This window comes from Arvicanthis niloticus, chromosome 15, assembly GCF_011762505.2.
Source record: "Arvicanthis niloticus isolate mArvNil1 chromosome 15, mArvNil1.pat.X, whole genome shotgun sequence".
NCBI classification, from domain to species: Eukaryota; Metazoa; Chordata; class Mammalia; order Rodentia; family Muridae; genus Arvicanthis; species Arvicanthis niloticus.
In genome coordinates, this window is record NC_047672.1 from 48,532,517 (window position 1) to 48,557,605 (window position 25,089).

The following is a 25,089-nucleotide window of genomic DNA, read 5'->3' on the forward strand; positions in this document are numbered from 1 at the left end:
AACAAAATTAAAAACAGGGAGAGGTGGAGAGCCTTTGGGGCTGCTTGGCAAGAAGCTGACATGGGCCAAGGACAAGAAAAGGGGCTGCTTGACAGGAATATGACATTAGCCAAAGACAAGGAAGTAGCTTCAAGTAAGAATCTGACATTAGACTAGAACAAAGAAGTAATTTCAAGTAGGAGTCTAAATCATAAGCTACATTAAAGAAGTAATCTCAGGCAGGAATCTAAATATTAGGCCAGAAAAAAAGAAGTGATTTCAGACAGGAATCTAAATTTTAGGCTAAAAGAAGGAAGTAGGCTTCGGACATGAAAATGACCTTGGGCTAGGATAGGGAAGTAGGCTTAGATACTTTGGTCATCCTGATAAGCCTTTAGAAATTGTGATCACAGGAGTGTTGACGTAACTGTTTAATGCCTTGCTTTTTCTTTGACTATTTGTGTTTATTATATTGCTTTCTCCTCATCTATTTGCATCTATTGTATTGCTAGACCCTCAAACCATAACTGACCTTAATACTTGCATGTAATCAAAATGGTATAAAAGCATAAAGGAAGAGGGGGTATAGGATATGAGGTTCTAGGGAGGGGAAATGGGGAAAGGGGATGGCATCTGTATTGTAAATAAATAAAATATCCAATTAAAAAAAATGCTTTCTGTTGTCTGCACCAACACCTCCTTTCAAAGAAATCTGCCCAAATTAAGATGAATTATAGGGGTTTCCCCCCTTGCTTGTTCTGGAGGAGACTAGAGCAACTTTTTCTTTCAATTGCAAAGAACTTTCTGTCATCTCAGCTGCCCAGAGTAGAAACAGCAGGATTCAGACATCAGTGGTGGCAGCATCAAGGACACTAAGTTCCTGTTCATGACAGTCTGGGGGTGGGGGGGGGGGGAAGGCTGCATGCCTGAAGCAGTTTCCTCCAAAAGTTATTGACTGAAGATAATGGCCACTATTAATTTCATACATGCCAAAGTCAAACATGTAAGGGGACATTTTCTCAGCTGTGGCTGTATTATATCCCATCCCATTACATTTGATCTTTGTTTACTTAGCTTTGCTCATCCAGGGACCTGCAATGTAGCTAGCATAGACAGTTTTACATTTAGAGCTCCAAAGTTCTGCTTTGTCAAAAAGCAGTGAGTGAAATGTAGCGTTGACATCACCATCTTCACAGCCTGGCACCCTGGCTGCCACAGAAGCTTTTAGTAAATATTTTACTCTTGTTGAATGAATGAACTCACTTTCATTTCCAGTTGGATACAGAAGACATGATGAGAACAAAATATATGTACAAGTATTATTATCAAGTTGTCCACAATCATGTCATAACTCAATCAGCATTGGAAAAAAAACATAGCACTAGATTGGGGGCATGTATGATGATCCACTGGATGTTAAGTTCTTAGTCTAATTTTTTTTTCTAAATTTTTAATAATTTTCAAACAAGCAAACAGCTCCAAAATGGTTTCTACCACTATTCCTCTAAGGATACATGCTGGAAAAGGTGTTTTGTTTCATCTTTCAGCTCTTTCTATTGAGTGCTCACAACAGTTTGGTAAATGAATGTGTAATGTACTTAATAGCCTTCATTTTAGTGAAGACTTGATAGGCTTCTTCTCTTCCCATTCCATAGTAACTGCTATGTTCATCATACCCTTTCAACTTGAATTGCATGGACTAGGATGGGGTCCTGTTATTCAGCCATCATAGCAGCTTCCACCCCGGCAAGAGATAAGTGAAAAATCTTTCTACACATTATTATCTTCTTAGACCTACTGGAAAAAATATCTATGCTAGGAATAGAGACATGAGAAAAAATTATTTTGTTTTTAAAGAGCCAAACAATGCAATTGTCATATATGAAGACAGGTTGGCATTTGCATCTCGAGGGAAAAACTTTTAAAAGTAACAGAACTGCCAGCAGCAATTAATGAGAAAGCTTTTCATATTGTTTCAGTAACAGACAAGTACTAGCAGTTTGAGAAAACTGCAAGTGACGGCTGCTGTCACCACAGGGTGGTACAACGAATTGAGCTAATTTACTGACATTTGCTGGTTTTTCTTTTCCCCCCTCAAAATGTCATATCTTTAGGTTTTCATTGCCAAATGGTAAATTTAGAGTAAATATAGTTTTTCAAGATTAAATTACAATACACAATGGCACATGTGAGATGTAAGCACATTGTTGTCTACAGGAACAAATGCAGCTTACACTTGTGAATGACAAGCCATAAGGAACAGATGAGCTCATTTCAACACCTACAATGCCAGACTAAATTGGACAGCCTCTGTGTTGGAAGTAAAAGGAAGTATGTATTAGCAAGACATCAAAATTATTTGACAAAATTTCCAGTAACTTTTATACAATATCTTTTTAATGTTATTTCAAAGGGAAGAGATATTTCTTAATTAATTTGGGGAGAATAATTGTGCAAGGCTAGATTCCTTATTTTATTGGAAAAGTCTTGTCTTTGAATTATTTAATGGTCCCAGAACATTCTGTAGAGCCAGTTCATTTTTCCTAATCAAGTCAATCTAAACCTTATGATTTATCAGTTTTGACGCTATGAAGTTATTTCTTAAATTATTGATCTATTTTCACAATTGTTTATCTTGTATCTATGAACATGCAATGTATTACCATAAATCAATCTAAATCATACATTTTTCCTATTATTTTATATGTTTTAATAAACTACTCTTTACAGAATCACTAATTTTTAAGATCTTTCCTTATTTGGAGCAATGCTATGCATAGCAAGTACAAGGTATCCTACTACCTTCAGTTCATCACTGACCATTTAGGAAAATTATTAAAGTTCTGTGTTACACATTTTTACGGCCTCATAACATATTGTTTTCATCACCTAACTTTTCAGGCAGTAATAGCTTTAGCTTTAGCTTTAGCTGTCACTGCACATGTGAAAGCAATGAACTCCAGTGATTTTGGGTTTTTTTGTTTGTTTGTTTTTGCAGTTAATTATACAAGTTGAAGATAAATAAAAATAGGAAGAAAGTATGAACTAACAATTAATTATGATATGAAAGCCATGAACTCCAGACACTATGTCTGTTTTTTGCAGTTGATTATACAAAGTGATGATAAATAAAAGTAGAGATTAAATATCAACTCACAATTAAGTATGATGTGCTGCCTTTCTCTGTTCCATTGTGAAACATCACTAAAATTTCAACACCAGAATTTCACACATATAAATTAAAAAAAAAAAAACTAAATAGAAGGAGAAAAAATGAGAGCAAACATATAAAAAATGTATTAAAATAATAAAAAATTCAATCAGGATTGTCTATTTTAAATATCTCAAGTGTTGAGGCTCTGACACCTTACAAATGTCAGAGTCAGAGCAAAAATATATATATAAGAAGGCCAGAAAGCAGAAGCATATTAAACTCTCAAGGTGAAGTAAGTGCTTTTGTGTCAAATAGCCATTAAAAGCAATCTACACTATTTATTATAAGAATGCTTTCTGAGGAATTATTATTTGATATCTGATGACTTTTTAAAAATGGAAACCTGACTCTGAAAAAAAAAATTAAAAGAGATGTGTAACACAAAGCATATCAATACACCTTGACTATACATGGTCTTTCCCTTCCTACAGTGTTATCACTTGGGTCTTTTCATTTGTGAATTTGCTTTCTAATTGTTCAGAGTTGCCAATTTGATCTTTGTCTTTTAACTTTTCCACTTCAGTGATTTATTAATTCTTGCAAATGTCTCATTTATTTCTTCATGACAAGAGCCATAACCTAGATTTGTGAATACATAGCTTTTGTTGAGCCCAGAGTATTTTCTTCTATCTTTAAATTTAGTCCTGGAAGCTGCTAGACTCCATATAATCTAATCTTCCAAGATGACTGATTCAATCTGGCTTCTCTTGGCTTCTGACTGAATTGTTCTTCCTGGCCTCATACTAACTTTGGCAGTGTGTTCTAATCTTCTAGCTTCTTACTATTTGGCTAGTTCTGTTATCATCTGTGTTCACTCTGTATTTTGTCTCTGTAGAACTGTCCTACTAAAACTTCTACACACACCCACCACCCACCACATTTCTTCTTTCTCATCACTCTTATGTGAGACGCCAGTTGACCTCACCCTAAGATGGTGCTGTCTGCCTGAACGCCAAGTTGTAAACAGGCCCTAATTTGGTATGAGGTTGTTGCGTGATATGGGCCGATCTGACATAAATCACTGTAGAGACGCCATGTGGCCGGAGTGCATTGGCTGGCTACAGGGATTTAAGGCGGACATGGTGAAGGCTCGGGGCCACTTGTCAGAATCTTGCTGAGAACCTGAGTAAACTGCTTTGGGAAGTATTCCATTGTGTTGTGTCTTTCTGTTGGTCAGATAGCGGCTTGTGACAAGTGGTGGCCTGTATGGGGAACGGTAAAGTTCTCCGAAGTTGTAAGCTCCAGAACCCTTGGCATACAGGGCGATCGATCGGTAAGTGCCCGGTAAGACAGGGCCCAAGATTTAGGAAAGTTCTCAGATAGGAGACGATATAAGTTCCCGGTTTGGGGAAGAGTTAAAGGAAAAGTTCCTGGTTTTGGGACGAGTTAAAAGTGAAAGTAGGAGTTAAAAGTGAAAGTGAAAGTATAAGTTCCCTGTTTTGGGACAGGTATGGAAACTTTGGTGTATGTGTATTTCTGTTTGGCAGCTCTGTGTGTGTGTATGTGTGTGTGTGTGTGTGTGTGTGTGTGTGTGTGTGTGTGAGAGAGAGAGAGAGAGAGAGAGAGAGAGAGAGAGAGAGAGAGAGAGAAGACCGCGGTGAGGTTGCTGACACTACTGCTAGTGTTTTTAATGGTAGTTTTAGTATAGCTTTGTTAGGAAGTATATGTTTTGTCAAGGCTAGTAATATTTTAGAGGATAGGGATTGTATTAAGTTGTATAATCAGACAGCTGCTTGGGTTGATAGAAAGGAAGTAGAGTAGAAAATGCTAGTTTTGTATGGAATTCTTCTGAGGTATTTGAAGTTTCAGTAAGATTGTTTAGTAATGGTAGAAATGTTTCTTCTAAGGCCACCCTTGTATGTGTATGGCCTCCTTTTATGTTTATAGTTAGTAACTGTAGTAAAGTTAAGAGTAGATTAGATTGTAGGAGTGAGTGTTGTTTTATAGTATGTGCTGGAATGCTAGCATGTTTTCCCTGGCAGTGGTCACCTGAATGTCCCACTGGGTACCTGTTCCTGTTGAAGCTCCATCTAGCTTTACCCTTTTTCGCCCCAAGAGAGATTTTGGAATCACAGCAGCCATCATTACAGCTGTTTCTTTGGCTGCCACTGCTGCCATAGCCATGCATTCCTCAGTTCAGACCGCCCAAACTTTCAATAATTTGTCTGCCTCGGTAGCCCATGCACTTGATGTGCAATCTAATGTCAATGCCCAGCTAAAAGGAGGTGTTATGATCCTAAATCAACATGTGGATCTTGCCCAAGAGCAAATAGATACGCTTTGGCAGTCGGCTCAATTAGGATGTGAATGGAAATTTTCAGGATTGTGTGTTACTTCTGTACAGTACACCAATGTGACCCAGGCTGCTAATTTGTCCAGACAATTGTCAAGCTATCTTACAGGAAACTGGTCACGTCAGTTTGAAAGCCTGATGATTGATCTTCGCCTGGCCATGGTGACTGTGAATTCAACAAGAGTCAACCTGGATGTAGCAGAGGGACTGATGGCCTGGACTCAATGAGCGTTGATGCACCTCAAGGAGTGGGCGGGAATAGGTGTCTTAGCATTGGTTCTGATACTGGTCTATGCCTTTTGCCTATGGTGTCTCTGCAGAATGAATGGAGCCCGAAAGAGAGATCTTGCCCTGATTGCACAAGCCTTTTATGCCGTTGAGGCTGGTGCCTACCCCCAAGCTTGGCTTGCAAGCTTGAAAGAATAATCACATGTTGGGCGAGGCACCACACTGCACCAGTTAGCCTGAAAGCTTTGGTGCAGAGAAGTATACCTGTGTGCATATGGGCTTTGCATTCCCTTGACCCCATCCTGGTGAAAAAGGAATGCGGGGTGGGTCTGCCATCGCCCCAGGAGATGATCCTGGGGAGAGGGTAGTATAATCTTCCCCAATGGATGCTTCATTTGCTGGGCTCAGGTCAATGCTTCCTGCGATATTCTTGTTAAACAAAAAGGGGGAACTGTGAGACGCCAGTTGACTTCGTCCCAAGATGGCACTGGCTGCCTGAAAGCCAAGTTGTAAACAGGCCCTAATTTGGTATGAGGTTGTTGCGTGATATGGCCGATCTGACATAGATCACTGAAGAGATGCCATGTGGCCGGAGTGCATTGGCTGGCTACAGGGATTTAAGGCAGACATGGGGAAGGCTCGGGGCCACTTGTCAGAATCTTGCTGAGAACCTGAGTAAACTGCTTTGGGAAGAACTCCATTTTGTGTCTTTCTGCTGGTCAGATAGTGGCACGCGACACTCTTAAGCCATCTCTCTTCCCTTGCTATTCTCCTGTGAGTTGAGTGTATCATATCACTGACTCATTCTGCCAAATCTTTCTCTGATTCATCATTTTGTCTGTCCCTCAATTAGATGTAACTTTCAAACATAGCTGCTTCCTTCTACAAAATAACCTTACCTTTATTGTTAGGGATTAAATGTATATAGTAAGGGAATGTCTGTATTCCAGCCAAATCATACATTAGTCCAGCTCACACTGGTCTGATTATATCTTTGGATATGATCCCCTGTCTGAGCAGCCATATTGCTGGATTAAAATTCCTGTACAAATTCAATTCAATACTGTAGACCTAGTATTTTGACTTTTAAAAGTGAAAGTTATTACATTTGGGGTAAGTATACAAAAATACAAGCCTTTTAGAGACACTAAAAGGCTATTTTATTGTGTGACACCATTAATGCAATGTATTGTGGAAATGTATTTTTGGAATGTCTTTTATGACCTTTCCTTGGTTCTGTATAGAGAATTTTCCAGTTTCCCATGCAATTAAATGGGAATGACAATACCAAGTTCCCAAAAGGTATACAGAAAAAGAGAGAGTATATACATTTAATAGAATTGTTTTGCCCTCTTCTTTTTTCAGCAACAGCCACAGTTGGGACAGCAACCCAACAGTTCATACAATCCCTTAAGTGAAGAACAGCTGAGTCAGCATATTTGGACTTAAATTAATAGGCATGATGTAATCAAATGGACATAGAGAAAAATTAAAAGAGCTCCACAGGTGTGAAAAACAGCATCAAATGTTCAGATGAATAAATCATAAAACTATAAAGAGACAAGTAACGAAAAACATAAAAAATTGTATTTTAAAATTTAGTGCTTAATATTTCCCAAAATTAGATAAAAAGCATTAAATATCAATGGATCAAATAACTCTGGAGTAAAATACAAAGAAAAAAAATAGTGTAAGGCATTAAAAGAAAAATGAAACATCAAGTGTAAAGAAACTACATTAATGTCAACAAATAATTTCCAACTAGAAACTATGATTATTAGACAATAGTAGGATATTATATTTAAATGTTTGAAAGAAAAGTTTTAACCCAGTGTTTATTATTATTATTATTATTAGCAGTATTATCATTATTATTATTAAGGAGAACCATTCTTAGAAGTTTAGGTAAAACAAAGAGCTCACTAGATAAAGTTTGAGTGGTTCTGTGGCTCACAGATCTTACATGACTATCAAGATAGTTCATAAATAGGAATGAAGCTAGACAGGAACTCTCTGTCCTCCTGATCAAGCATGTATTCACACCTGCTATATTCTTCACTTCTCTAAGAGATATAAGAGTTTGGATAGGAATATTTATGTCATTATTTTGCTGGGGTAACAACACGTAGGCTACATAGAAAAGAGAAGAAAAAAGATGTAGGGAAAAGTGTGCTTTGTTTCAGTTTTGTAACCATTGTTCTAAAGTATGTTGTGAAATGGTAAGATATACACTGTAGTTCCTAAATCAGCTGCCAAGAAAGAGATTTACACAAAGGGTACCTTTAAAACAATTAAGATGGTAGGTATTCTATAATGATAAAAGAAGATATATAAGGGAACAGAAACTTCAAAACTACCTGAGATGTGTAATTATATTAAAAGTAACATTGTTTATAATAGTCAGAAAACAGAGACAAGACCAAGTAATGAGTGGAGAAGACAGCATCTCCATCAAATAGCATGCTTAACAGCAACAAAATAAAGTACTGACTTCTGACACTTAAAACTGAAAACACATTCCCAAACTCACTTTATGGGACCAGACACTCTGAGATGAAGATATCACAAAAAAAGGAAGGTCAAAATCATTGATGAACACACATGTAAAGACCCTCAGAAATTCAGTATCAAATCAACTCAGCATATCAAAATGATTAGACAGCAAGAACGTGTCTTTATAATCAAGATTAACTTAACTCAGTGCATTCCAATCATACAATGTGATATCACACATCAATGCATCTGAATATAAAAAACACAGATCACTTTAGTAGATGTGAAAGAATTATTCAACAATGTCCAACAAATAAGTTGATCAACACACACACACACACACACACACACACACACACACACTGAAAGAGAGAGAGAGAGAGAAAATGCAAGCTAACATTGTAATTAATGTGGGAAAACTAAAAGCTTTTGCATTAAGTCTCAGGATAATGCAAAGATGCCAGCTTTCTTCACCTTTACTCAATACTTCAGTGAAAGCCCCAACTAAAGTAATTACATTCAAAATAAAAGCAAAAATGCCTAGACTAGAAAGGTAGAGTCAAATTATCTGTTCAAATAATGGAATTCTATACATAGAAAACCATAAGGATTCTATCAAAGAACATTAAAAACAGTAAATCTAGGGAAACTTCATGATGAAAACATCAGCACAATATCTCTAATCAATTATAAATTAGACAAGAATGAACAAAACAACCTCATGATAACAAAAAAAGGAATAAAATTTTAGGAATGAATTTGACTGAAGCTTGATATATTTGTACACCAAAACAAGTAAAACACTTATGGAAGACCCTGAAGAAAGAAGTCATTAATAAGTGAGGAGATTTAATGCCACTTCAGGGGAAGTTGGAGGAGTTACATGATTGATATGGCTAAAATACTTTTATACAGGTATGAAATTCTCAAAGAAGAAATAAAAATTATTAAATAAAAATAAATAGCAGCACATAACATCAGTATGTAAAAGTTAATTCTGTTCCTATGTTCCAGTAATAAAAGAACTAAAATCAAAGTCAGAAAAAAAATTCTAAAATAAATAAGTGCTTAGGGAAAAATTTCATAGAGTATATGCAATCTTCTTTTACTGAAAAGCCCAAAACACACATGAAAATAATTTATGAAGACTAATTAAATGGGACGATCTCCTGTTTATGAATCAGGAGACTCATTACTAATCTTCAAATTTATCTATAGATGTGGTGCTATCATCATTTAAATCTTCATCAGCAATTTCTAGAATTTGCAATATCTCCCTAAACTAATTTAATGTATTTTATGATTTGTTTCAGAGAATATGTTCTTTGCTTAAGATTCATATTTTTACAGGAGAATAGAAATAGATCATTCTATTTATGGTCAGCTGACGTTTGACAAAGTTGATAAACTTTGGCAATTTAGTGAGAAAAGTAATAATCTTATAGAGAAATTGCTTCGAAAGAATTGGATATGTTAGCTTGCCACTATTGTTAATACATACCTAGGGTAACCAACTGAAAGGGAGAATAATTTGTTTTTCTCCACAGTTTTGGAGGTTTTTGTCAAATTGCTTTTGAGCGTGTAATGAGCTAGGAGTACCCTATGGTGGAACTTCATGTCAGAGCAAGGTGCCCCTCTGTGGCCACTGGGGAACAGAAACAGAAGGTCATGGGTTTTGCTGAGTAGGACCCTAGTCTTTCGACAACAGACTTGACTCAGAAAATCCTTCCATTATTTTTACTTTCCATTAATTTTATTTTCCATGTTTGTCTTTGAGCTTTTTCTATTATATCACTGAATAAGAAAAATGTTTATATTTCAGATTCTTCTCTACCAGTTTCTTTTTTGCTGTTCATTAAAGGCCAAGGCTTTTTCATTATCCTGTATGATAATATGATGATATCAACACTGTAACTGTTATATATAAAGGCAACTGTTGTTGCCTTTATATGTTGTTCTATATTTCTCAAATATCAAAATCATTGCATTTTGCCGGAATGCTTAGCTCTCTAAGAACATTCTCTTTAGTCACCACTGGTAGATTACTTAAATACATTGGCTGCTATTTTTTGCCTCATGTACCACTGGGCATGGGATATTCTCTGAGTCTAAGACCAACTGTGAATAATGCATTTCCACAGTTTGAAGGGTCCAAAATAAAATCATGGTACTTTCATAAGTTGCACAAAACAAGATCTCCTTTGTTTCTAAACAACTCAGTTATTGTTTTAGTTAGGTTTTTACTGCTGTGAACAGACATCATGACCAAGGCAACTCTTCTAAAGACAACATTTAATTGGGACTGGCTTACAGGTCCAGGGGTTCAGTCCATTATCAACAAGGTGAGAGCATGGCATTGTCCAGGCAGGCATGAAGCAGGAGGAGCTGAAAGTTCTACATCTTCATCTGAAGGCCTTTAGGAGAAGATTGTCTCCCACATGGTTAGGAGGAGAGTATTAAAACCCACCCTTCACACTGATACACTTCATCCTATAAGGTCATACCTATAATCATTGCCAGTCCCTAGGCCAAGCATATTCAAACTACCAGTTATTAATAATATGGTGAATATATAATAACATTTTTTCTGTAAAACTTTTATATTTAGAATCTTTCCTGTTATCACAGTATAAAACTCCAAATCAGAAAACTAGTTAATCAACCAACCAATCATAAGCCAACATAGTACATTGTTCATAAGTAAAAATGAATCAGAAGGAAAATTGAGGTTGGATAGGAGTCAAAATTTAGAAGGTAAGATATGTGGGCTACTTACCACAGAGATCAAATATGAAATGCTTTGTACTTTATAGTTTGATGGGTGTAACAGAGAAGGATTGATGGAAGAAGCCTAAAATAAATTTTGTAGAACAGAAATCTTGGTTAAGTATGACACCTAGAGGATGCATAAATAGAATCCTTTGAGTTTTACTTATTGTTGGAATTAAGTTGCAATTATGTGTAGAAATATATTTAAAATTTTTATTTCAGAATAAGCATTTATATATTCCTTTTTGCAACATTTTATCAATAAATGATTTTCTCTACTGTATCACTTAATTATATTAATAAAATTATGTTAAAACAAATTCTTTTTTCATCAGATAAGCAATTTTAAAAATCGCCTTTACATATAGATATTAATCATAGAAATTTATTGTCCCTGCATCAGAAGTATTTTATATGCATATTTCTAATATATATGTATATATATTATATATATATATATATATATATATATATAAAATGAATGTACATAGCATCATATAGTAGAATTTTGAAATGATAGCACAGAAGCAATGGACAATTAAGGGTGCCATACATAGAAATTGACAGGGTCAGAATTGTGCCATTTCTAAGTATCTTACATTTATCCTCTGTTGGTCTGGAATACTTTTATAGTCCTGGGTCATTAATACTTGAACAGTTCATGAAAAATGATGAACGATTTACTTTATGACAGGTTATACAGATGGTCAATTTAATCTGCATCCTTGAGACTTCTCTAGACTGTATTTTGACACCATATCATTAAGAATTTGTGTATTATTTATATCATTCTAGAAAACAAAGGTTGTTATTTCTTACTATCTCTTGCCATTTATCAGGTTTACTGATTCAGTTTATTCAAGTGAATAGTCCCTTTTTTCTCACCAGGATGTGTATCTGAATGTATACATTACTTTGTCTTTTGAGAGACCAGAATAATTTTGTCCTCAAGTGCAGTAATGACACTGTTATGAATAGAAATGTAGAGACATTGCATTGGTAGAGACAAATGTTCCTATGATTCAGTTTCTGTAACACTGGTTAGAGATGTTTCCACTACTTGGAAACATGTTTATGTGTATTGTGTGTGGAGGGACCTCCTAAGCTTGGTTTAAGTTTCCATTAAAAGATGAGACCCACTGAGGACAAATTTCAAACACGTTTGCACATGTTATCCTTCTTCTGTGTTTTAAATGACAACAGATGAAGATTTAGAAGTTAGTCTTGATATTAGAGCTGTCATATTTAATCTCTGGAATAGATAAGTAATTATTATACAATCCTAGATAAATAAGAAAATCAAATCTTTTTTTTTTTTTTTTTTTTTTTTTTTTTTTTTTTTTTTTTTTTTTTTTTTTTTACATTAAGGCTTTTGGGAGGTAGGTTGTCAGCTTGCACATTAATGGCTCTGATTTGCCTTCTTCCACCCTCTGTATTCTGTTATCTAATGAGTCTCCACCTGGTGAATTGACTTGGGTCCCATAAAGAACACAATGAATGGGCATTAATAACACAGAATCTACAATTCGAGGTTGAAGAACTTCAGGGTTGGGGCACTAACAAGAATGGAGAAATACAAACAGAAGGGGAAGGAAGAGGCTTCCATGCAGACAGGCACTGCAGCCAGGAGCCATTCTGAGAGGACAGAGCCCAGGAGGCAACGCAGGTCTTTTTCTTCTCTGACAGTGTGAACACTGAAGACTTGCTCCTTCAGGGAAGGCATACATTAGTTAGGATCAGCCTTCCTTTGTATCCCTATCAACCTATAATCTTTTGATCATTGCCTATTTTTCACCAGTGTAGAAACAGTAAGCCATACTGGCTTATTGCCTCTAATCACAAGCACAGGGCCAGGGCTCTCTGAGCTTTTAATTCCCTCTTAGAGGCCTAACAAAGTGAAAAGTAAACAAAGACCAAATTTGCAACCATGAATGCAGATAATTTCCTCTGATGTCAGAATACTTAAACAGGCAGGACCTGGGAATTATTTGATCAAACCTGCTTTTAATCTAATGCATGCAGAAGGGCTGTGCCTGGAAAGCTCAGCAAAATGACAAGCATCCCCAGGGAGTCTTATAGAAGGTTTCCTCCCTAAGAAACTGTAGATTTCACATTTCAGACTAATGGGTTACTGGGTCCTTGGGGGTGAAGTCACCAAGAGAAGTTTTTCTGCTTTTTAAATTCTATTGTATTTGGTGTAAGACTGGCAACCAAATGACAATAGTTACCCTTAGCTTTTGGTTGCTGGGGGATTTTTGTGTTGTTGTTTTGCTTTGTTTTAATTGGCTAACTGCCTTGATACTATTTAAGCGTTACAAGGAAATGAATTAATAATAAAAGACTGTTAGTGTGAGTGGGGGGAAAAAGGGACAAGGCTTTATCTGACTGCACACATTCTTCTGTTAGTACTAATCTAATAAAATAAGAGAACAAAAGGTACAAGCCATGTGGTTCCTTATTTTGGTTGTAAAAAGGCATCTAAAAAAAGAATTAGAAGATATTGGTCTCAGGGACGAAATTTAAGTAAAAATAGTTATTAACTGGGTGATAGCCAACTACTGTTACTCACTCATTTGCGCTTTAATTTTTTCCCCCGCCCCTGATACTTACTAGTGTGTTTTCAATAGAGATGGGAAGAGAAAGGAATGGAACTTTTACGTACTTCACCATTGAAATGAATCCTACCGGCAGTGTTTGTACATTCTAACTCATGCAATTAGACAGCATCCTGCACACTTTTTAAAGTACGAAATCTCTTTCAAAGACAATGTATTGACTTATTAACCGGTCACATTGTTACTGAAGATGGGATGAAGTTTAAAAGAAAAAAAAAACACCCAGGAAAGTGCTCAAGTGCCTTTTGACAGCGAGTCCTGGTCCCTTACAGGTTCATAAATACCGCTCCTCTCATGAAGTAATTCCGAAGGCACGGTTCAGAATAAATGACCAACGCTGATGCTTTGTGTAAATATGCAGGGAGAATAACACGCCACTAGATCAGCATTTGACTCCTAGGGTGACGATGAATTTCAATGTCAGTTATTCGTCATCCTGAAGCCTGCCCCGTGATGATGCCTTTTATTAGTGTATCTTCGCGAACATATTTCAGCGCACCATGTGCCGAGGAGTTCTCGGGGCGGGAGCTTGGGGTCTGGGTGCTGGCCCTGTGCCCTCGCTGCCCCCCGCCTGCGGTCCCCTCGGGTCCCTTTGGCTCCTTTCAGCTCTCTCTCCCCTCCCCTCCCTACAGCTGGCGGCGGGGGCTGCTCCTCTCAGAGCTCTGGGCCGGCTCTGTCAGCTGGGGCCCCCTGCGGCCGGCTGTGTCCCTCGCCGCTAGGACCTGCCAGTCTGCGCGCCATGGCAGCGGCGGCAGCATCCCCGCCAGCATCCCCGCCAGCCAGCGGCGGCGGCGGTGGCGTCCACGGCCGCCGCTGATGCTATTGTTCCCTAGTGTTAGTTGCTCTTTGGCTGCTTTTCATCTGGAGCGAACAATAGGAGCAGCGAGAGCTTTGCGTTCTCTACTGGTGGAGAAGGAAGGACCGTCCCCCGCGAGAGTGCTGTGACTCCGGAGGCTGGAGCGGCTGCGGACAGCATGGGGTTGCGAGCCGGGCGCCTGGCGTCCCCGAGCCGGGGCGTCCTGCAGCTGCTGCGGCTGCCACTGCTCCTGCTACTCCTGCTGAGCTCCGGCGCCCGCGGGGCTGCGGCGCAGAGAGACACCGAGGTACCCACCCTCTATCTGTGGAAGACCGGTAAGTGGGACAGAGTTGTCCTTTCCTCTACCTCCAAATCTGGGGCTATGATCCGGAGTGATGAGCTACGGGTTCCTGAAGGAGCCTCGGTGTTTCCAGCTGGTCCTGATTACGCCGGGATCCTCAAGTCAAAAGTATGATCCCTGCAAGCGAATTAGGTCATGTCCTATGCCATCAGGAAAGAACAACATAACTAAGAGGCAACAGTGAGTCACTGGGGTGATTGTTTCTCTCGCTGCTTGGCAGTGAATGAGGGCAGCGCTGTACTTTTTCATTACAAAGTGAAGTGCTTTCAATATCTGGGTTTCCACTCTTAGACTTTCTAAGATGACATTCTGGCAATGAACAGATAAACAGTTTGCCTTTTTATGCGGTGTTTTGGCAAACAGTATGCTTACTGCTGTTCGTGTGTGTGTGTGTGTGTGTGTGTGTGTGTGTGCAGATTTAAATGTATTAAGCGTAGCTTTGTGGTGTGTGGGACACTGGGGACAAGCCCTGTGAGGACAGACCTAATAGTAAAAGCCAAAGGGGCTCTCAGGAACCCTTAGGGAAAACTGGACAGTGCAATTTGTAACGAGTGACTCAAAGTGATTATTTTCGTTCGCTGTGGAGTGATTAACATGTGGGTTTAGAAACTTTTCCTTCCGGGAAAGAAGTCTTTTCCGCTTTGTTTTTCTGACCAAACAAGAAAGATAGCCACCCACTGCTCCTCAGAGTCTCCCTGCAAAGCGCTGTAGAGGCAGAACAGACAGGAAAACAACAAAACCCTAAGGCTCCCGGGGGTCTCCTCTATGCTGAGGGTGGGTGGATGCTCTCTAACCACTATGGAAGATGGAATTCCTGAGCCTACCAGAAACTTCATACACTCACAGGAGAAAAGTGGCAGAGATATTCTCGTTGCTTATAGCTGAGGATGACTTGAGAGTTCCTGGGCAATGCTTAAATACTAAGATAGGAACGAGGAAGAAAGGAAAAGTGTCCAGATCACATTCCGGGCGGGCAGAGTGGTTCTCCTGCTGAGGAGGCAGAATCCTACTGAAGACTGAAGGTTTAAAGAAGGTTCACACATCCAAGCAGCAGCGTAGTGAGGCATTAAACAGAAAAACACTTAAAGACAAAACACACTTTACTTTGGAAAATCGCACGATATATACATACACGCTTGTACACGCACAAATACAGGTACAGATTAGCCAAAGCAACGTCATTCTTGCTAAGTTGGTAAGACTTTGAAGATCAGCTGATTGGGGAACTGCAGGCAAAATCAAATTAATTCGTTTGATTTTAAACAAAGAATTGAAAGTGCCCCCTCCCTTTCTAAATTTATAGTAATTGACAGTGCTTGGAAGATTAGAAAGAGCTTCTCAAATAAGTACTCAGGACAACAGAGCTGGGCTAGTTGAAATTTGTACTATCAATGGAACATGAGGCAAGTAGTAATTCCGATGAAAAAGAACATAGAGACCATTCACTGTGCTGCCTCTCAGGAGCCAATACATGTCAATATTAATGTCATAGCGGGAACACAAGCCAATTAGATCTTTATTCCAGCACCAGGTTCAGCTTTAGCCTGATTTAAGAATAGTTCACCAATGTCCTGACCCCACCATCCTTAGCTGCCTACAGTGTGATTGTACTTGCTGTTGACTATCCACACATGGTATAATGAAATCAAGTGGATTATGAGAAACTAACTCCTACATTGTCAAGTGTTGTGTAATAGAAGGTAGTGTGAGGATGGTGGTACTATGTATTTTATGGTGACTCCTTGTTTGGTGGGAAATAGTGGAACATTTAATCTGCTGAGCAAAATAATTTCTTCATGTGTTTATCCACTGAAAGGAAGGGAGATGTTATTAAATCTCAAATGAGCTGAGAACAGTTCTCAAAGGAACTAGGACATACATAAAAGAACAGAATACACTGTAACTAAAAAATGCAAAGCCAATAGAATCATAAGTGTCTATCATTTGATGGGAAGCAACTTTGATTTAAGTGAGAAGAGAAAAAGGGGGCAAGAGAGGGGGAAAAGGAAAGGGAGAGGGGGAGGGGGAGAGTAAGGGGAGGGGGAGGAGGAGGAGGAGGAGGGGGAGGGGAGGGGGAGGGGGAGAGGGAGAGGGAGGGGAGGAGGAGGAGGAAGAGGAGGGGAGGGGAGGGGAGGGGAGGGGAGGGGAGAGAGGGAGAGGGAGAGGGAGAGGGAGAGGGAGAGGGAGAGGGAGAGGGAGAGGGAGAGGGAGAGGGAGAGGGAGAGGGAGAGGGAGAGGGAGAGGGAGAGGGAGAGGGAGAGGGAGAGGGGGGGAGAGGGAGAGGGAGAGAGAGAGGAGGAGTAGGAAGGGAATGGGAAGAGGAGAATAGAGAAGCTGAGAACATCTGTTCCAGTGAGGAGCTCTTACTCTTTCTATTGTTTATAGGAAATATCATGGATAACATAATTAAAATGGAAGTTTCACCAGACAAAGATATGAGACAGGAGCTTTTACTGTCTATAACATACTGTCCATTGTGGTGAAGTCACAAGGTGCCTAGTTCAAAGATTACAGAAGATAATATCTGAAGATCTACTCGAACACTAGGTATTTTATTTACATACATACATATGCAAACACACATAATTAAATACAATATATTCACATACCCAAACAGTTGTGATTTTCATATACAGACTATATCACATTTATGCCATAGAATGGATGATACATGATGTGATATGATATAGTTTTAGGTTATTTCACAACAAAGACCAGTTAAAGATTTACAGTCAGCTCTCGCTTTAAGTATGAATGTGACGAGGCTGAATGTGATGTTGCCATCTTTGCCCTTGACCAGCTCTAAACTAAACAATACTTTACATACACAATAATTGATACATGGCAGACCATACTCATGAACATTATACAATGATAGCAGAGATTGTATAGCTGATAAAACAGTTGAAGGTATGCTCAATAAAGAATTGCTACTTGCTTTTAATCTTGCTTTGTGCCAAGAAGATAGTGAAGCACAGAAGAAAGAAAGGCTATAAAATATGAGGACATACTGCAATATTCCTAAATATTGAAAGTGTCAGTGACAGAGAAGCTCAACCCCAAATACTCAGTGGGGAAAATATTTAATATCAATAAAGTCAACTGGGATTTTAAGAAAATTCTAGACCTCTGAGAAATCTTTTAGAACTTAACCTACAAGCAGATAGGAGTCTACATATTAAACAGTACAATTTTTGTAACCCCAGTCAAGTCTGGCAATGTATATGAGTTCTCTCTAAACCACCCCTTTTCTTGTTAAGTGCACTATCTATCATATACTGATGAAGTTAAAATACCATAAGTTATAAGGGATATAGAATTGTAGAACGACATGCACATGTACTGAGATCATACAGAAGTGTTTTAATCAAGACTCTACCTGATTATTCTGATTATTTAAATGCCATGGCCTTTTTTATTCGAATGATAACAAAAGTTCTGAAGTGGGAAGGTACCTGTAAAATTTTAACAGATAATAAACAAAAAGTGTCCAACTGGGTCTACTAATGAAGGTGCTTCTCGGTCTTTATCCTTAGTCTTTTCATGGCCTGGTAGCTCACTTTAGTATTGTTTATATATGCTACAGTTTACCAATTCACCTACTGGAGGGTTCTGTATTTCCTTATAAGTACTGCCAATTATGACTATAAATATGTTCCCGTGCATCTATGTCTCAACTAATTTTGGTTACTAAGAAGCATATTGATCAGTCATATGTATCAATATATTTATTTTTATAAGAAATTATGAAACTCTCCCCCATATGTGGATCAATCATTTTGTTTTTCTACCTCCAGGTCTATATCTATATGCTCTGTCTCTAACTGGCTCCGATCTGGTTTAAAAGTCATATAGTTGATGTTGATGTTGTGGTCAGGTGACTAGAAAACCTAGTAGTTAAGACAGAGAGATGCTTAGATTTCTCCATTGACATGTTGGAGTGAGTACCCACAAGGAATCCTTTGAACAATGGCTGTTCAGTGCGTATTTTGTGTACATAAATGGAAAAAAACATGGCTATCCACTATCAAAGTAGAACATTTAAAGATATCACAACCTGGATGGAAAACCAAGTACTTTAAGCATCAGAGACAGACATTGATTATACATATATAATAATTTAATTTCTGTAAACCTTATGCTATATGCTCTTCCTTTGATTATGATATCATTAACAATAATAGAATATTTGTGTCTTATAAATGAATGCGGTTGCATCAGAAAAATAATAGTGACTATTAAGGTTGCTTTTTTTTGAGATTGTCTTTATGTAGGTCTAGCTGGCCTTGAACTATCAGTGATCTGCCTGCCTCTGCCTCCTGATTGCTGGTTCCTGAGTGCTGGGATTAATGGTGTTCACCTCAGCATCTGGCAACTCTACAGTACCGAGTATGCCCAAGCAATTTACCATCCAAGTCCTAAGTACTATCCAGCCTTTGCTTAACTTTTAAGATCAGATGGAGGTGGGGCACAAGCAGACTGGTATAGTCATAGACTAGGTTGCACCATTTAAAGGTTATTTTTATACCCTCTGACAGTACCCGAGAATGTAATAGTAAATGTCACCAACTCACTGTCCCAGATTCTGTCCCTGAGAGTTAAAGACATGAGTGCTGAGGAACTGAATCCACAGTTAGAATGAAGGCACCACTAATTAGTCAAATAATTATGCACTTATATCTATCCATATTTAATAAAGAGAGATATTTGGGAAGAGAATTTCAGGGCAGGTATATCTGAGTTGCTCAAAATTTTAGAGCTATGACTTTTATTCTCTCTTTGCATCTTGTTCTTTAGCTACAAATTAGTTATGAATTATTCTCTACTTCTCCACAAACCTTAAGGATAATAAGATAAACTTGTACAGGACTTAAACAGTGCTTGGTAGTTACTCATATAGTACTTATCTGCTGTCTGGCAGTAGTCCCAGTGTGAATTGATAGTGCCTCCTCACTGGGAAAGAGTCAATAGCCAGCATCTTTCTTTCTTTATTTTAGTTCATCCTGTATGGATCTATGTGTACCTCCTGAGTCTTACTAACTCTGATAATATTTTTTTTCCTGTCTGTTGCTGGGCCAAAAGTATAGCAACTTTTAGCAAGATTATGCAATGTATAAAAATATTGTTCCTTGATGCTTTTCCTTGAGATTGCACACATCTTTGCCATGCTGGAAATACTGGAGGTGTGACTCTTTAAGTGGGACTGTGCAGTTTCAAAGAGATCTAGTGTAGAAACACCTGGGAATATTCTTGGCAAGGTGTTTTAACTTTGATGTGTGAAGAGGAAGTGGAGGCTTCATTTCTCAAAGTGCAATGTGTATATATACATTTAGGTCACATATATAATTAGACTACTTACGTACCTCAACCCGGACGGTTTGTTATCTTCCAAGTAAAGCTATTTTATCACTGCTTAGAAAGGAGCTAGCCATGCAACTCATTCATGATCATTAAAAGATGTTTACCTATACATTTTGCAAACTACATAAAGCATTTTAAATTCATAGTAGAATTATAATAATAATCTAATATACCAATATATGTGAGCAAGAATATTAGTGCACACATACCTGTATATATATGCCTACATATATAAATACAGACATGTTTACACAAATGCCAACACTTATGGCTAAATCACCACACAGAGATTAATTATTTATCTGCTGTTAGAAAATTATATTTCCTGAAATGTGGTTTTATATGTGCTATTGATAGTACTGGCTTTAAAATGTTATTTAATTATTCATACTTTTTGCTAAAATATTAATTATATGTAATTTTATTTTGATTTTACTTTAGTGTGCTTTCTGCTTGTTTTTCTACTCAAGCAAAATTCTATAAAAGCACTTACTATACAAGTCCTTAAACCACCTCCCACCAACATAAGAGTTCTAATTTAAGATACTTATGTCTAACCATCTTCCTGTGTTTGCCACCCCAGTGTCTGAGCAATGACTATAAACTGCAGTGTCTGCACGTATTTCTAAGAAATACTTTTCTTTTAGTAGTATCTGTCTGCAGTCTTATCAACAAACTCCAACTTGTTTATGTCACAAATAGTTAACATTGATTACAACATCATGAAGTCATCAGTAAGAAACCGAGGTGGAATAGGGTAGACTATGCACAGAGTTTTGCTTTCTAGAGGAGATAGTTAAGGTTCAGACACTCCAATCAGAACTAGGTGGCTTTTTTCTTCTTCAGTTTGTATTGATCAGGTTCAACTAAGTAGAACTGGTAGGTGTTTAGTGTCTACTTTGTGGCATGCGCAGTATCAGATGCAGTGCAGTAGACTTGAAGAACATGGGGATATGTCTCACCTGGAGCTCCCCATTAAGTTTGAATAGCTGTAGAGCACAGATGGAAGCACACTGTATAGGAGACAGTGATTGTCATACAAAACGAGGCGTGCAAGAAATATTTTCCTATAACACAAGCTTGAAAGATAAATAGTTTACAAATAGATATAGGCTAGAAGAGATTGCAGAGAAGGAACACTAATAAAACCAAAAGGAAGGGAGGCTGAGAGAGGGCATGCATGCCTGCAAGGCAGGCACAAATAAGAGGTTTGCTAGTTCGAAGCCAGCCAGGCCTCAGAGAAAGAAACTCTTCCATAAAAACAAGGAAAACTTTTTACAAAGAAGCAAATGAAAGGCAAGAAGACAGCTCAGAAAATAAAGGATTCTGCTTTCATGGGACTGAACTTTGGGCACACATGATGGTTTGTATATGCTTGGCCAAGGGAGTGGCAATATTAGGAGGTGTGGCCTTGTGGGAGTAGGTGTGTCACTGTGGGGGCTTAAGACATGCTAGCTGCTTGGAATACTAATTCCACTTGCAGCCTTCTGTTGAAGATTTAGAACTCTCTGCCCGTATGGCACCATGCTTGCCTAGATGTTGCCATGCTTCCTGCCTTGATGATAATGGACTGAACCTCTGAACTTGTAAGCCAGCCCCGATTAAATGTCCTTATAAGAGTTTCTTTGGTCATGGTGTCTGTTCACAACAGTAAAACCCTAACTAAGACAGCATGTGTAAGGTAAAAGAAAAATAGCTTCTACAAGCACCATTTCTCTGCCACACATGAGTTGTGACACAATACTCTCACACACACAAATAAATATGCAAATAAATTAGTAAACAGATATGAGTGTTTTGGTTATAAGGTGATGTGTTGGTGTTTGGTGGGTGAGACATAGGTAGATTGTACAAAGTTAGATCTGATTCTAAGGATTTTGGGCTCGGCTTTCTGTTCTTTGGTTTATGGAAACAAGTGTGTATGTATGTGTACAATATTGCCAGGAGTGAACGTATATAATTGTAAGTTCACAATTGTTATTCTAAATAAACTTCTTTCTTTCAAATTTTGTAAGACAAATAAACACTGCCTTTAGTAATGCTAATTACACATACTTTTAAAATAATAACATTTTAGTATTTGACGTTAAAGTATAATCACATAATTTGCTTCATTTCTTTTCCTGGAGCTAATCTTCCCATATTACCCTCTTAAATCATGGTCTCTGTTTACTTTTGTCACAGACATATATTCCTAAATATTTAAATACAACCTGCACAATCCACATGTTGTTTAAATGTATGTGGTTTCAGGGCTGATCTCTTGGCATTGAATAACTAACTGGGGAATTCTTGCTTGGAGAAAACCATTTTTCCTGCTTTCAGTTTAGTTGCCCACAATTCTTGTGTAGGGTTGGGGTACCCAAAGATTTTAACCATTCATGTTAGCACATCCATTTCTGTAGTTGTTGCTGAGTCATGCGGATGAGACTTCGTGAGTATGCATTCTGACATTTCTAGGAGGTGCAATACCACAGTAAAGTTCCTAGTGCTCTGGGTCTTGTGATTTTTCTTCCCAGTCTTCCACAATTATTTTTTCTTTTGAGAATTTTGTTTAGATCTGAAGCCTATTTTCTTTTATTGGATATTTTATTTACATTTCAGATGTTATCCCCTTTCCCCATCCCCCCTACCCAGAAACCCCCATCCCATCCTCCCTCCTCCTGCTTCTATGAGGATGTGTCCCACCCACCCACCCACCCACTCACACCTCCCCACCTGCCCTTGAATTCCCACACACTGTGGCACCCAGCCTTCACAGAACCAAGGATCTCCTCTCCCACCTCTGCCTGACAAGGCCATCCTCCCCTACCTATACAGCTGGAGCCATGGTTCCCTCCCTCTGTGCTCAGGCTAACAGTTTAGAACCTGGGAGCTCTGGTTGGTATTGTTACTCTCCCCACGGGGCCACAAGCCCCTTCAACTCCTTCAGTCTTCTAACTCCTCCACTGGGGATCCTGTAATCAGTTCAATGGTTAGCTGTGAGCATCTACCTCAGTATATGTCAGGCTCTGGCAGTGCCTCTCAGCAGACAGGTATATCAGGCTCCTGTAAGCATGCACTTCCTGGCATCCACATCAGCCTTTGGTGACTTCACATTGGACGGATACCCAGGTGGAACAGTGTCCAGACGACCCCTCCTTCAGTTTCCCTCCCACACTTTGTCTTCATATTTGCTCTCATGAGTATTTTGCTACTCCTTCTAAGAAGGAGTGAAGCACCCACACTTTGGTCTTCCTTCTTCATGAGCTTCATGTGGTCTGTTAGTTGAATGTTGGCTATTTCAAGTTTTGGGCTAATATCCGATTATCAGTGAGTGTATACCATGTGTGTTCTTTTGTGATTAGGTTACCTCACTCAGGATGATAATTTCTACTTCCATCCATTTGCCGAAGAATTTCATGCATTCATTGTTTTTAATAGCTGAGTAATACTTCATTGTTTAAATGTACCACATTTTCTGTATCCATTCCTCTGTTGAAAGACATCTGGGTTCTTTCCAGCTTCTGAGTATTATAAATAAGGCTACTATGAACATAATGGAGCATGTATTCTTGTTATATGTTGGAGAATCTTCTGGGTATATGCCCAGGAGTGGTATAGCTGGGTCCTCAGGTAATGCTATGTCCAATTTTCTGAAGAACTGCTAGACTGATTTCCACAGTGGTTGTACCAGCTTGCAATCCTACCAACAATGGAAGAATGTTCCTCCCCAGCATCTGCTATCACCTGAGTTTTTCATCTTAGCCATACTGACTGGTGTGAGGTGGAATCTCAGAGTTGTTTTGATTTGCATTTTTCTGATGACTAAGGATGTCAAACATTTCTTTAGGTGCTTCTCAGCCATTCACTATTTCTCACTTGAAAATTCTTTGTTGAGCACTCTTCCTTCCTTCCTTCCTTCCTTCCTTCCTTCCTTCCTTCCTTCCTTCCTTCCTCCTCTCTCTCTCTCTCTCTCTCTCTCTTCTTTCTTTCTTTCTTTCTTTCTTTCTTTCTTTCTTTCTTTCTTTCTTTCTAGCAGTTTCAGTGTTTCAGGTTTCACATTCAGATCTTTGATTCACTTAGAGTCAGTCTTTGTGCCAGGTGATATATTGGATAGATAGATCCATTTTCTAACATTTTTCTCTACATCTTTCTTCAATGATTTGTTTGAATTGTGTAGGTTTTTCTTGGTTAGATTATTTTAAATAATTTTTTGATGCTACTGCACATGGGATTGTATCTATGGTTTCTTTTTTTGAATGCAGTTAGTATATGCAAATCCAAGTTAATTCTGTATCCTGCCATAATATTAAAATTGTCAGTCATCTCTAGAGGTTTTCTAGGTAAAAATTTTGAGATCCCTTATGTACAATAGCATATTGCCTGTAAGTAGGGGTATTTTGACATTTTCTTTTCTTGTTTGCATCCCTTTAATAGTCTTTTCTTGTCTTATTGTTCCAGCTACTTCTTGAAGCAGTGTATTAGAAAAGAGTAGGGGTAATGGACAGTTCTGTTTTATTCCTGATTTTAGTGGAATTGCTTTAAATTTTTCTAAATTTAGGAGGATGTTTGGGTAGGTTTCTTATATATAGCATCTACTGTATTGAGTTTTTCTTTTTTTATAATTCTAATGCCTTTCTAGGACTTTTATCATGAACACACATTAAATTTTTCAAAGGTCTTTCATGCAGCTAGTCTTTGAGATAACTTATGTGGTTTATTACCTTTATCAACTTGTATATTTTGAAACATCTTTGGGACAAAACCAATTGGTCATAATGAATAATATTTATGATGTATGTCTGTATTCAATTTGCAAATATTTCACTGATGATTTTGATTTTATGTTCATCAAGGATATTAACTTGTAGTTTCCTTCCTTCCTTCCTTCCTTCCTTCCTTCCTTCCTTCCTTCCTTCCTTCCTTCCTTTCTCCCTCCCTCCCTCCCTCCCTCCCTCCCTCCCTTCCTTCCTTCCTTCCTTCCTTCCTTCCTTCCTT

General features: G+C 38.2%; 1 protein-coding gene across 1 annotated transcript in view; it reads left to right on the forward strand.

The window, feature by feature from the left end:
• Window positions 1–14,381: 14,381 nt before the first annotated feature.
• Window positions 14,382–25,089, forward strand: part of Thsd7a (thrombospondin type 1 domain containing 7A) — a 385,076-nt gene continuing 374,368 nt past the window's right edge. Inside the window, exon 1 of the mRNA XM_076913691.1 lies at window positions 14,382–14,722. Within this exon, the coding sequence (XP_076769806.1) occupies window positions 14,566–14,722 (157 nt within the window). The 5' untranslated portion in view covers window positions 14,382–14,565. The remainder of the gene's footprint in view (window positions 14,723–25,089) is intronic.